At 39.9% G+C, this 14,525-nt stretch overlaps 1 protein-coding gene across 8 annotated transcripts in view; it reads left to right on the top strand.

Annotated features, from left to right (window-relative positions):
* Positions 1-14,525, top strand: part of DOT1L (DOT1 like histone lysine methyltransferase) — a 70,528-nt gene that overhangs the window by 38,699 nt on the left and 17,304 nt on the right. For all 8 annotated transcript variants that reach the window (XM_038169177.2, XM_038169176.2, XM_038169175.2 and 5 more), the window contains exons 9-18: positions 962-1,041; positions 2,379-2,447; positions 5,212-5,318; positions 6,130-6,171; positions 7,515-7,598; positions 8,298-8,532; positions 8,923-9,036; positions 10,346-10,437; positions 13,373-13,474; positions 13,995-14,132. In XM_038169177.2, the coding sequence (XP_038025105.1) occupies positions 962-1,041; positions 2,379-2,447; positions 5,212-5,318; positions 6,130-6,171; positions 7,515-7,598; positions 8,298-8,532; positions 8,923-9,036; positions 10,346-10,437; positions 13,373-13,474; positions 13,995-14,132 (1,063 nt within the window). The remainder of the gene's footprint in view (positions 1-961; positions 1,042-2,378; positions 2,448-5,211; positions 5,319-6,129; positions 6,172-7,514; positions 7,599-8,297; positions 8,533-8,922; positions 9,037-10,345; positions 10,438-13,372; positions 13,475-13,994; positions 14,133-14,525) is intronic.

Raw genomic sequence — 14,525 nt, forward strand, 5'->3', positions numbered from 1 at the left:
GCAGCACGGCCTTCACAGTGTATGCATGCAGGGTGCTCATGGCTTCTGGGGGATGTTGAGGACCCTTACCGCAGGCTGGTAGGGAGCAGGTATCAGGGACGTTTAGATCAAAGCCAGACTATGTGGCTCTCAAAAATAAGGTGTTTTTTTAAATTTTTCTTTTTTCTTTTTGAATCTGTGATGTGTTCTGCTTCTTTCCCAAATGCTGTTTGTATGATTCTACCTACGTGCAGGTGTCTGTGTTTCCATGTGAGTGATGTTTTCAGGAACACACACACACACACACGCACATTGGATTTCTTAACCCAGACACAAAGGTGCAACTCTTCTGTTGGGGCTTAGGGTGAAGTGCTGGGTTTAGGGCAGGGAAATTTGTGCTGGGAAATGTAAACCTCCCCTTTGCATTATGGGAGAATTTAGAGCTAGAAGAGAAGCTGTGATGTTTCAGTGTGATATTTTAAATGCATATGAGTAAGTAATAAGATGAAATGTCTATTTGTTGTGCTGGAGGATTGTTTTCTATGTGTGGTGAATGTGTTGGTAGTTGTTGTGTTGATGTTTGCTCTCATCATGGGAGAGGAGTGAAAATATTTTGCACATTGTTTCTGTGTTGAAACTTGCTGATGTAATTAATAAGCTTGTGGTGCAAAAGCCAGCTGTATGCTGAGAGGAACTGTCAGAGCAGGCTGCCTTTACATTTTTTTTTTTAATGTAATTATTTGGTCAGTATTTGTGGATGTTGAGGTTTAGGTACTGTTTTGTGTAATGATGCCAGGAGAAAACACTTCGTTAGATGGAAGTAGCTGTATAGTCAGGGACATGCAGTGTGTTTTGGTTTCACAAGTGCCTGTAAATGCTGTAAGTGCCAGTGGCTTATAGCAGGCGGTGAGAGATAGTTGTGCATGTATGTTTGGATGCCATGTGCCTGTTCCTGTTTATTAACTACACCATTGTCTTGCAGTGTTATTTTTGTGAATAATTTTGCCTTTGGTCCTGAGGTGGATCACCAACTGAAGGAGCGATTTGCGAACATGAAGGAAGGTAACAAACCGAACTTCAAAACTTTTTCCCTTGGTTTCCTGCTGCTGTGGGAGCTGGTGGCAGTAACAGCTTAGTTATGGCCATCGGGAGCCAGGTTGGTGGTTTTGTTCTGTGCCGTATGGATGAACATCTGCACTGTGATGGTGATTTTTTGGGCTTTTTATGTCCTATCTTCATACGAATCACCAATCTGTGTGACTCCCTGAAGGTGGCTCTGCACATGAAGACCTTTTCCAGTGCTCTGTGTGGCAGGAGGAGCGACTGGTCCTTGCTCATCTGTTGTGGGGACCAGCAAAGTTCCTGGCTGTGGGGCTCCTGTGTTCAGACACTTGGCACCAGTGGTGGGTAGAGGACACCCAGCCATGGAGACTGCAAAGCCACACGGGCTTGGCTTTGTGCATCCAGTTTCCATAATTGCATACTGAATTCAATTACTGGATTCTCCTATTTAAAATTGTCACACTTAGTACTGGGTATTAACTAATTAGTATTAAAATGGGGACACTGTCACTGGTGATGTCTTGTGTGCTTCTTGAGAAGTTGCCTTGCAGGCACCAGTGACCGGGGATGTCCAGTAATGCCACTGCAGCCCTTAATGCCTGAGGTAGTTTAGAGTCTTTTTCTTTTCTCTTAACCACTTGGATGAGTAACAAATGTATTTGGTTATGGCAGAAGTTAGAAAAATAAATATGTCTTAAAAAAAAAAGTGTGGAATGAACGAAGAAGCTGTGGCTTCCCATAGGACAGCTTTGTGCGGAAGTAAATAATGTGACTTTTGGGCTCTGATGCAAACCATAAAACCCTGAAACCTAATGTCTTATTTAACTTTAGTGACTTTTAAATTTTTGTTAAGCAGTAGTGGCTTGGGAGAAGTGGCAAGGTGGGGAACGTTCAAGATCTCTTTGCCAAACTTAGAAACCCGAATCTTCTTCCTGGTTCTGTTTCAGCACATGCTCAGTCTGGTGCATTTGAATGAAAAAACAAACAAACAATAAAAGTGTTCAGTCTTAGGTTTTACAGACTGTAACTGGAGTAAGATACCGTTGTTCCTAACTGAATATTCTGTAGATTGCCACTGAGAAATAATGTGTTCCCTTTTTAAAGTGTTTTTAAAATCTAGCACTTCTAAGTGACATGGCTACCTAGCAGGACTATCATACTGACTTCTCTGGATGCTGTCAGTATGAGCTTTAAGTAACATTTTTGTTGGTAATGATACAGTAGTGATAGTTTCAGTAGAGCTGGTCTTTAGGACTCTATATTAAGTTATATTTAAAAACTGTCATTTTTAAAAAACAGTAGAAACTGACTTTGCTTTTTTTTTTTTCTTTTTCTAGGTGGGAGAATTGTGTCCTCAAAACCTTTTGCACCTCTAAATTTTAGAATTAACAGTCGAAACTTGAGCGGTAGGAATGCCCTTTTTATTATTCACTACAATTATGCCATATTTGTTACCTGCACACGTGGGTTTTTGTTGCTTTTTAAAGAGTTAAGTAGAAAAATGCTGTATATTATCATAACACATGTGCCAAAGCGAAATGTCTTTTTAAGAAGAGCATCTATTTTATGAGGTTCATCCATAGCTTTAGGTGTCTCTCACATTGGTGTTTCCCCTCTTCCTGGGCTTTCGTAGTTGTCTTTTATAGCTGAAGAGAAATAAGGTGTTTCAAGGGTGTGATTCATTTCTTCATTAACTACAAAGAGCTACAGTGACTAGCTTGCATGCAAGTTCCTTGTATCATAGCTGTCTAAATTTGGACAGGTAAATCCCACCAGTTGTGATTTAAAAGTCTTAGATGCTGAACTGCTCAACTTTGGAATGCCTCATCTTCTGCTCTGTGAACTGGTCAAACAGACCCATCCCATAAAAGCCCAGTTGCTGTGTCTGTTTTGCTGCCAACAGAGTTTGTTTTTTCTTTCCTTCTGATCATAGTAGACTTGATATTTGCCAATGCTATCCTCTGCAAGTATGTGAACTGCAATTTATTGAGGTTCTGAGATTACTAACACTCTGTATTGTTGGTTTTGCTTCTGACTTTTTTCAGTTTTTACTGTTGAAAGCTTTGCAAGCAGTAGAATGATCCAAGCCAGGTTTTACGTGCATTTACTGTGTCCAGAGCACATTTTCTAGATTTCAAAAACACTTTATTCCCCTCCTTGTATGAACACGGCCAGTAACGTACAGAGTTACAACTCTCAAGTTCTCTTTTCTGGTTTTGGCCTGATGCTTATGGTAAAATGCTTTTCAAGAACAGTAATTTGAAGACTGTCATTAAGACATTTAACTGAAATAGTGCCATTGTGAGTTATTTTTACTGAGCTCGAGTTGTTGTGAATGTCCTGAGCATCGGGCACCCAAAAGTGCCATTTTATTCCTCTTTGATAATCTTTTCTGTGGCATCTGGTTGTTTGGAACCTGACTAACCATTTGATCCTTGGTTGCCAATCTTTTGTAGATATGTACATGAAAATAAAACACAGCTGATGTGTGCTGCTGGAGGTCCTCAAACCTCCAGAGAGCTGAGATCCACCTGCCATTTTGCTAATAAGGCAAAGAGCACCTAAGCGAAGTCTGCTTCCTCTTTTATAGCACACTAGAACTAGATGAAATAGGAGAAGGTACTTTGGTGGTTTCCCTTAGGAGATCTGCCCATGTAAATAATTTTTTTTTTCTTTGGCTTATCAAGCCTTTTCTTTTCTGGCTTCTGACCATCTTATCTCCCTCTTTTCTAGGTTTGGCAGACTGCAGTTATTAAAAGAGTAGTGAGGAGACTAAGTGGCCAATATACCCCCCCCCGCCCCCCCCAATAAACAGCCTGATTATGACTGTCAGTTGGGCCAGCTCCTTACTCTGTTTCAACCTTCATGATTGCTGAAGTTTTATATACTGTTACTTAATGCTTGATGTGAACATTGATACCAAAATTATATAGAAAGAGCTAATTAAAGTTTGTGTGTGTCAGATTGCTTAGCAAAAGAATAGGTAATAGCTTCTGCTAATAGGAAGCTCTGACAAGGATTCAAGAAAAAAAAATCTGAAAAGAAATTACCGATGTCTGTCCCAAACAATGGGGGAAAATAATGGAAATCAGTTTTAGATCCTAATCCCATTCTGTGACTATACTTTATTTGGGAAATACCAATATCAAATGAATTTGCGTGGGCTGCTCTAGGCCTGGGGCTTGTTCCAGTCTTAATGGATTGTTGTAAATGATGCTTCCAGGGAAATGTCATCCACTTAGAGCTTGTGGCATAAAATGTGCATGTCCATCACATGCAGAGAAGGTGATTCACTCTGCTGTGCTACCTTCATGCTGCTGCCTTAGAAGGCTTTCTGTAATACTTTAATTCAGCTTGTCTTTTTTTTTTTTTGTGCCTGAGTGTGTCTCATGTTTTCATCTGATATATGAATAATTAAATAAATTTAAATATATGGTGGAAATGATAACCCTTTAGAAAGGAGTCAACCTTTTTTTTATCAATATACCAATTTTGTCCTAGTTGTATCACCTGGAAAAAGAAATAGAAATGTGGGAAGAGTTGGACAAACAAAAGCAAGTATTAAAATGTGGTTAAAATAGCAACTGAAGTTGCTGAATCCTAAACCTTGCTTTTTGACTCCTCTGGGTAATTATTTTCCCTTTAATTAGAAATGTGCCATAATTTCTTGTAGTCATGCCACTTTAGTGTTCAGTGGTTATGGAAATACTTAGGCACATCCCATACCTATTAATTCTAGGGAACAAAACAAATACAGGCAAGAAAGCAAATTTAAAACATATTTGTCTTCAATCCAAATTTAGTGCAGTTACAGTTTACATGGGTTGGATCTAACAAGATTCTGAACTGGTCCTATCTAATTAAATCCTGCCTGTTATAACAGATGAAAATAGACACGGGAATGTTGCATTGTTTAAAAAGTTACACTAGCACATCATTTTACTCTAGAATGGTTATTCCTGAGCAAATAAAAACTAGATCAACAAGAGAACAAGGAACTGCTTTTTAAACTCACTGCAGCACTTTCTTTTAGGCCATTGCTTTCTGTATGTGAAGCTTAGAGTTTTGTTGTGAGCATGCTTTTACCATTGCAGGGCTACTTTCAGCTGGATAGAACTAAGTGGCAAACAGAGCAAGCTCAGGCTCCCTAACTTGACTTTCTTCCTTTAGATATTGGCACTATAATGAGAGTTGTGGAGCTATCACCACTGAAAGGGTCTGTGTCATGGACCGGGAAACCAGTTTCTTACTACCTGCATACTATTGACCGAACCATAGTGAGTATAACTACTGACCAGTTGATCTCTGGCTGCTTTACCTGCTCTGGAATCAGCAAGGAAACTTCAGGCAGTACTATGGCAGTCTGTTAATTACTTGAGGGTGTATAAATTTACAAGTATAATTCTTTCTCGTGTTCCAGGATAGCATCTGTGCGTAGTGGTGGTCTTGCACTATAGCTTACACATTAAGTGAAGACTCTGAGGGTCTTTAACTCATCATTTTCCTTTGTGGTGTACAGACTGCCATAGTAATAATGCTCAGTTTTAATTGATCTTTCAGTTGATGTAGAACCAACCAAAGCTCAGTAACAATGCTGATGCATTCGCTGCTTGTTTTTATCTTTTCAGTTATAGAAAGCAAAACCAACCCTGTAGAAACAAACTTTTGTGGAAAAATACTTTATTCCTATGCTGAGTTTTTTGTGTGCAATACGATACAGTATTTTTTCTCAGTCTGCTTTAGTTCAACAGTGCTTTTGTTAAAGAATATACTAGAGTGCTGATAAATATTTTAGTGGAGTACAGGAGTGAAGTAGCTTCATTGAAAATAGCCTTCTGCTGAGTGGAGATACATTACACAAAGCTTTAAACCAAGGGTAGGCTGTGGTGGAGACGATAAAACCTTGTTGAGGCTTGGATTATGTCCTGCCACACAATGTGTTTGTCTCTAAAAAGAAAGAATATAAATGGCTTCTTGATGTAGCTTAGCAGAAAGAAAAACAGTTAATTTCTGCATTTGTCTTAAATTATTTTATTCTTATGTATTTTTCTGTCGCAACTTACAGAATGACTATCTTTGTATTTGCAGCTTGAAAACTATTTTTCTAGTCTCAAAAATCCAAAACTCAGGGTAAGTTTCAGATATTTTTTGTACAAAATTCAAAATAATGGGGCAGCCAGTCTGAGGACCTTAGTCACTTGTTAAATGTACGGAATTGATAGCAAATTGAGTTTTCTTGATACATAAGGAACATGTGCATGGAGCTAATTGAAGCAAAGCATCATATGCCATCAAGCACTAATACAATAATGTTTAAGAGCTTTATAATAGGTAATTAACGGGCCAACCTCATGGTGTTTTTCCCTTGCCTTGGAGACCTTTAAAGAGCTATTTGTTCATTGAAGAAATGAAGTTTAAGAGGGAAAGGGTAATTTGAATCTGTCCCAGTGTTCAGCTGCATGAAAATGAAGCTGAAGTGCACTCTGAGCTTCAACTTTTGGGACTTGCTATTTGAGATGTGAAATGTGTTGTCAGTTGCTGCAGTCTGTACTATCACGTGTGGAATTAAAATGCCAGAGGATTTTTAAGACTGGGCTTTATCCATGTGAAATAACTGGTGCTGGTATTCTAAGTAATGGAAAGAAGCAAGGACATGCAATTCAAAACTTTAGGAGAAGATTAGTCTTAAAACTGACCAGTGGTACCTTAGGTACAGAATGGCATCCGTGTACTTTTGAACTACCCTGCTTTAAATGGTGAAGCTGTTTAAATCTGCCATTCATGCAATCTGGTTGATAAATTTCTCAAACTGAAGAGGTGTTGGAGTTGTCTGAATTTTTGTGGAAGTTTAACCTCACGTGGAAGGTACAAGACGCGCTTTTAGTGAGATGTTTGAAATGTCCTGGCCTTAGTGGCTAGTAGAAAATTAAGCTTCAAAATTGCTTTTATGCTGTATTCCATGGACTTGGTTAAAGTTGAATTAGATAATGATTAATGGCTTTGCCATTAAAAAACTTATATGACTTGAAAAGTGATACATGAAATATTGGGGGTATAGGTAAAGATATTGTAATATTTAAAACTTGTGTTATTAAAGAAAACATGAAATACTAGTGTATGATCTTGGGGGTAGACTTGGGAGGTGGGGCAGAATAAGGGAAGATGTTGGGGCTTAATATCCTATCCTTTGTGGCCACATGTTTGAAACCCATTATAGTAGGTAATGCAACGCAAAAGGATGACTTGCACTTAACTTCCTTTTCTGACTGACTGTAGCCTGGAGCAGGGTGAGTGTTTTTCCCCAGCTGGTAACAAAGTTGTTTTACTTTTTTTTTTTTTTTTTTAAATTTGGCTTTGTATGATATGAATACTTACACCTAGCTCTCTTAGAAGACTAAGTCAGGAAATGCAGGGATCCGTATTAGTGCAAAATCTAAGAACAAATTTTTAAATTGTGTAAAATATTTGTTCAGGAGGAACAAGAGGCAGCTAGACGTCGTCAACAACGAGAAAATAAGAGCAACACAACTACTCCAACGAAGGTTCAAGAAAATAAGGTGAACTGTCCAGCATTTTTTGTAGAGTAAATACGTTTTCTCTTGAGCTTTAAATGAATTCATAATCTGTCAGGAAAAGCCTGATTCTGTGGGAAGACTGTTTGTTCCGAGTATATAAACTGGTATTGCTGTTGCTGTGGACAAAAATATGATTGAGTGACACTTGGGAATTGCACCAATAATTCTGGAAAAAAAGTATTGCAAGATGAACAGAAGAGTTGGTTGACCACCCTCGCATTGGCTTGCAGAGCTTTCCCTGAGTCATAAGCCCTTGAATGGAATTCAGAGTGTGCCGAGTCTCTTGCAAAGGCTTCCTTTCTCCTTCAGTTGCATGGCACTGTTAGAGATGCAGCAACTGCTCATGCACAAAAACATAAAGCGTTGAATGTACTTTGACTTTTTAATTAAATTTAGTTGAAGAATATAGTCAATAGAGAAGGTATAATCAGCTTTTCTTAGACAACAGTTAGACTTCTTTCTCTGTAATGAGTAGGTGCAGAAGGGAATTAGCACAACTTGGGTGCTGGGGACAGCTCTAATCCCAAGCCAGTCTATTTCATTGGCAAGTTATTTAACTGCAATGCATTGGTTTACTTTAATAACTTTGTTTAATAATTTTATAGGTGCATGCTTAAAGTAAAGGCTGCGTATGTAGGTAGAAAAGACTGAAGTGCTTTTGGCTTTTAAAAAATCTCTTAGGATTCTGGTGCTGAAGAAGAAAAAGCTGGGGCAAATTCTGTTAAAAAGCCATCTCCCTCGAAAGCACGGAAGAAAAAGCTAAGTAAAAAAGGAAGGAAAATGGCAGGCAGGAAACGAGGACGTCCCAAGAAAATGAACACTGCAAATACAGAGCGCAAGACTAAGAAGAACCAAACTGCACTAGAACTTCTGCATGCTCAAACTGTTTCACAGACATCTTCATCCTCTCCTCAGGGTGAGTTCAAAGCAGGCATTAGGAGAAGCCCTTCCCTGCCATGTGAGCACAGATAAGGATCTGAGCCTCTGAATGAATGCAGGGAGGTCATTCTTGCTTTAGTGCTGGGTTTAGTTTGGTTTTGTGCCATAACTTTTTCCTTACCACCAAAGCAAAATGCTCCTGGGGGGATGGTGTGTCTCTGTGAGGTGATGGTGATTGAAACTGTCTGTAGGTATTTGACCAGGAGCTGGAGCTGTGCTGTGGTTGACAGCTTGTCTTTGTGACTCCTCTTCTAAAGATAAGCTGTAGATGCCCGTCCAAACATTTTAAATAACATGCCTTTGAATAATAAAGCCTTCTGTGCCCTTGCCAGAAACAATGAAAGGTTATCTTTTTGTCTCTCTTCAGATGCATACAAGTCACCTCATAGTCCGTATTACCAACTACCTCCTAAAGTGCAACGGCATTCATCTAACCAGCTACTGGTGACACCTACCCCCCCTGCACTACAAAAGCTGCTAGGTATGGCTGTAACATTGTCACAGTGTTCGTGATGGGGATTTTTCCTTCGACGTTTCTAAGCATACGCTAAATTGAATGGCTGTTAATAGACAGCCACTGTGGAAAGCTGCATATTGGGGGCCAACTTGCTGCTGAAGTTGATGTCTTGGTCTGTGTTTTTGACGTTATTTAGCTCTCATTTGGCACAAATGGGAAGAAATGGATTTAGCAGGAATCCAAAATAACTTTAAATGGAAATGGCTAGTCCAGAAATAACTTCATTTTAAATGAAACCATTCTTTTATTCTTAAGCGATACAGTCTTGGACAACAACACTCCATTTTCCCTGTGAAACTTACAGCAAAGTCAAACAGTAATGAGATTGTCAGAGTGGTTTTTTTTGGGGGGGCGGGAGTCACAAAGGTGGTGTGATTGGAAAATATTTTCTATATACAAGAGTTGATTTAAAGAAAACCTTGGGTGTTGTTCCCCCTTGATCCTTTCTACTGTAATGTTTCCTTCTGTTGTACAGACCTAAGGCATCTGTGATGTCCTTAACTTCTGCTCTCTTCCTGCACTGTGTTATGGTTGTGAGTGACTTATTGTAGAGAAAGAGAGAAAAGGAGTGAGTTGGGTGTTTCCTGGGGAGCGGTGAGGGGAATTACACTTGTCTGGAGGAAACCTTGCTGCAACAGTCTGTGTAATGTCTGTTGCATGTTCTGGTTGCCTGTGATTGCAGCAGACTGGACTTAGTCATGTGGTTGGCTTCATGATGAAAGGACCCCAGGAGGGCTGGGGAGAAAGAAGGTGTTGCATAATAGGAGTAAAAGGAGTGTGAGGGTGAGGAGCAAGTAATCCCTGGAGAGAGAATGAACGTGGGCATGGAGCTTGTCATCTCTGTGGGGGCAGGAGGAATACAGCAAGCCCCATCATAGGATTCTGGGAGAATGAGTGCTGTGAGCTCAGTGCCCCTTTCGGCTGTTACAGCTAGTCTTGTATTCCTTTTACTGACAGTGCATTAAAAACTGTTCAACTCCTCTTTCATTGTGCAAGCGCAGCAGTAGCACCCATCATCTTCCTCATTTTAGAATGCAGCGTCATGACTTTCACTGGATTACCTATTAAAGGTAGCTAATGGATTCAAGAGTTCAGCTTGTACCAGAAGACTTTTCCAGCATGCTTTAAATTGATCCTTAATGGCTTGGTTTGCCTGAGAATCCAAACAAAAAGGAAGTGAGAGCAAGGGTGGGAGGTCAAGGGAGCAAGCAGTCTTTTGGAGCATTGCACTTTCTCTCACTTGAAATATATCATCTCCTTGTTTCTTTTGCAGACTCTTTTAAGATCCAGTACATGCAGTTCATGGCATACATGAAAACTCCTCAGTATAAAGCAAGTCTGCAACAGTTACTGGAGCAGGAAAAGGTAGGTGTCTTTTGTCGTTTCTAAACAAAATTGCCAGCCAACCAGATACCTTAGTTGTGGGGGAAAAAAGGTGGAGATTGGAATTGTGTGCACTTGAACACCAGTACTGCACCAGGCCAATTATAGAGACTCTACCAAAGTAATAATTAGACTGAATGATTGTATGTGGAGATCTTATTGCTAACTTGGTCAGTCTTTACATGCTTGAATTTCCTATCTGCAGACTGGGAAAATGTATCATCTCTCTTCCCTATGGTGCCCCCCAACCTGAGAGGCTCACTTCAGTGTTTCCGTTTCTTCTATTTTGATGTGAAGCTGTGTGCATAAATGCAGGAAGCTGGTGTCTTGAACCCTCTCCTTTTCTCCTACTTGGGATTGGCAGCTGCTTTTCTTCTCTAAATGTCTCATGGGTCACAGGAGAAAGAGGTGGTGGTCAACTTTTCCAGCAGTATGCACTGCCTGAATACTCCTGCCCTCCCCTTAGATGAGCTTCCCTGCGTAGATGCATCCTGTGATTTGCCAGTAGAACTGCCCCGAGATAATTAAATTGTGCTTAATCTAGCTGAAGGTTGTAGCAGCTCTGTGTAAGGGCTGCTTTAAAAAAAAAGGGGGGGGGGGGGAGTGCGGATGAGGGGGAGAAGAACCACAAACTAATTCTCTGAAGTTAAATTTTCTTGTTTTTGACAGCTTTGTCTTTTCCCACTGTAGGAAAGCCTAAAACAAAATCTGAATACTCTAGCATCAAGATGGTTCATTAGACTTGCAACAGATTAAAGTATGGGATTAAAAAATCTGTTGTATAAATGACTTAAGGATGCTTCAGTCCATTTATCAGTGTTGATAGTCTTAATACGCTAAGATTACATGGGTGGACAAAGTGTAAATGTACAAAAATGTGAGTTGAAGTACATGGAAAGGCAAAGGAAATACTGCAGCTGGGAAGTGTGTGGTGTTTTTCTTTGCTGTGGAGCCATCTCTCCAGCAGAGGGAGGAGATTTACTGCCTAAACACCTTTTCTTCTTGTATTGCCTTACCTCAGTTTTAATTGCTTTATAAATTAGTCCCAATGAAAGAGCCTATGCTTGCTACTTATGTGGAGAACATTTCCCCATAGGGCTCAACTATAACCTTTAATATCTGACCAATTCCTGCTTTTGGTAGCTCCCATGGAGGATTTCCTTGCCTGTGAGGGCTTTCTGAAAGTGCCAGCATAAAGCTGATTTGTTTTGTGGGATTTCCCGTAACGGGAACTCTTTTTCCAGATGAGAGAGCTTAACATGTGCTACCTCATTCGTTACTAAGAATGGGCTGATGCTGGTGTGCTGTTCATGCAGCCTTTTTTTTCTTATGGTTGTTCCCATTTTTCATATTCAAACAGCACTTTGAATTTCCTTTTTTTTTTTTTTTCTTCCTGAAATAACATTTTTTTTTACTACTGTGTTTGTTGTCGGAAAAGTCGGCATAAATTTGACTTAGCTTCTTGCACAGAAAATAGAATGAAGAATGATGGTGCACAAATATTGTGCTGTATGCTGGAAGCATAATTTGAGTGTGGAAAAGCAATCACCTCATAGTGGTGTCTGACAGCTGTTTCATACCTTGACATTGAAATGAGAAATTCAGTGTGAAAAGATTTTTTTTTAATGGAGTGTTATACTGAGCAAGGCTAGTTAAACTGCACAAAAGCAGAAGCAGAACTCTTCTGGATGAGGTGCTGTTGTATATGCTATTTAATAACTCCATCTAATGTGAGGTGTTTTTTAAGTACAATAAAAACGTTTAGATAATACAGTTTTAAAATAAACAAGATGCTGTGAGCTGCTAGTTCACTTGGAGTACCCTTAGATGGAGCTGTCAGCTCTTCCACTGCTTGTAAAGGATGAATGAAATGGCTGATGTTGAAAGCATAAACCACTTTTTCAGCATCACCTGTGACAGGCAGTTTAGCTTTGCAGTGACTCAACTGTTTTCCCAAGTCATTGGCGTGAATGGCAATATGAGCTGTGTGGCAGGGCCAGTGTGTTTTTCACATGTACTGGACCTGCCAGCACTGCAGCTTCACTTCATTAACGGACTGCTTGGAAGATGAAGGCATTTTTTTTTGCTCTTGTTATCAACTTTTTCTGGGGTGACAGCTCAGTTTTTTCATGGTTCCTGTTTGATTTCAGCAGCAAAAGTTGGAGAAAAGTGTCATCTCCAGAACTTTTTATTCTCCCTTCACTCATCTTCCAGTTTGGAACTGAAAAAAATGACAGCCCAGTTCTTGCACTTTGCTGCCTGCATGGTGCGTGACCGTGAAACGAGTAAGCAAGTATCTAGTTAAGGAATGTAATGGGCAGGAAATGTTCTGCCATTGGAAGGGCTGGGTGGCCTGCCGAAGTAATTTTGGCATTGGAAGAAGTACAAGTGGTTTGGCTTATTTATGACTTTCCTCCCACGTCCCTCACAGTGTATTTTCATTTACTGAGTGCCTTCCATGAGACATGGGTATTGTGTAAGAAAATCCTCAGTCGGGGCTCTGGAGATTCAGGTTCTGTTCCCATTTTAGTAACAGGTATCATACAGATAATCTTTTCCAGTTCCATTTCTGCTCTGTAGGATGTAATTATTACTACTTCTTTACAAGGATGTAATTATTACTACTGCTTTACAGTGTACTAGGAGGATAAAAATGAATTTAAGACTGTCCAGATTATATCTTACCATATAGCAAAATAAACTACCCCAAATCTCTTTTCAACCTACTAAGCTTCACCGAAGTGTTCAATACTAATAAAAACAGTGTCATAGAAGTCTGAGAGCTGGATTTTTTCATAAGTTTCTACTCTGAGCTCAGTCACACCCAACTTGCTGTACAAACTAGATGTAAACATCTTAACAAGAGGGATTGTGCTGCAGTTGATGCTAAATATATATTGTCTCTTCCCTCTTCCAGGAGAAGAATGCACAGCTACTGGGGACAGCACAGCAGTTATTCACCCACTGCCAGGCACAGAAAGAGGAAATTAAACGTCTTTTTCAACAGAAACTTGATGAGGTAGCAACCCTGGTTTGCTGGAAGTGTGTGTTTGTTTGTCATCTGCAAGCAAATGCTTTTGATTAAAAATGAGCATGTCTAGAGTAGTCTCAAAGTAGTCTCCTTTTTGCAGTAGATCATGTTAAATCACACGGAATCTTTCAATATTTGATTAGGTTTCATTTTCATTGTTGAAATTGTTGTGTGATACTGTATCCAAGAGAAGGGGGTGACAGATCACAGCACTGTGGTATTTTATTAAAGGATACACCCACAGCTAGTTGAACAAACTCTGTGTTACAAATACAAGTTTGGACTCATAGAAGGAAACATGGTAGCTCTACAAAAATACAGTTGTTCTGTCTGGCAAGAGCAACTTCTGTATCTCCTAGTGATGACGAAGTGCTTTGGAGAATGTTGGGGGGCTTTCTGGAAGCTGCAGAAGTTCTGCAGTCTTTCTTTTGAATGTGACAGTTGTCTGGAATTAGTGTGTCAAGACCTTACTGAATGATCTCTTCCCCTTTTACCCTCCATTTTGTAGTTGGGAGTTAAGGCGCTGACATACAATGACCTGATTCAGGCTCAGAAGGAAATCTCTGCTCACAATCAGCAACTGAAAGAACAGACGAAACAGCTGGAGAAGGATAACAGCGAACTCAGGAACCAGAGCTTACAGCTGGTGCGTACAGTGCTTGTATTTGAGTAGCATAGTGATGCTCCCATCCGTGTAAGGAGGACAGATCATGAGCTGAGGGCTGCCTCCCTCTCTAGGTATCTTAATGAATAATAATAATTAAAAAAAACCAAACCACTCCAGCTGCTATAGCTTCTCTGTAACTGAGAAGAATTTCTGGAAAAGAATGCAGGTGGTACTTCTTGGAAACCTTTTTTTAATCATAACCAGATGCTGAGGTAGCAGTTTGCTGGCCTCATCTGTGTCTCTTAAACAGCTGCACAGCTGTATGTGGGCTTGTCACTTTATCTGGATCTCTGGCAAAAAAAAGTGTGTACAGCACTTGCTTTGTAGTACCCATAACTTCTGTTTTTAATCTCAGTAACTCAAACTGTTAAG

The sequence above is a fragment of the Anas platyrhynchos genome, chromosome 29 (assembly GCF_047663525.1).
Source record: "Anas platyrhynchos isolate ZD024472 breed Pekin duck chromosome 29, IASCAAS_PekinDuck_T2T, whole genome shotgun sequence".
Lineage (NCBI taxonomy): Eukaryota > Metazoa > Chordata > Aves > Anseriformes > Anatidae > Anas > Anas platyrhynchos.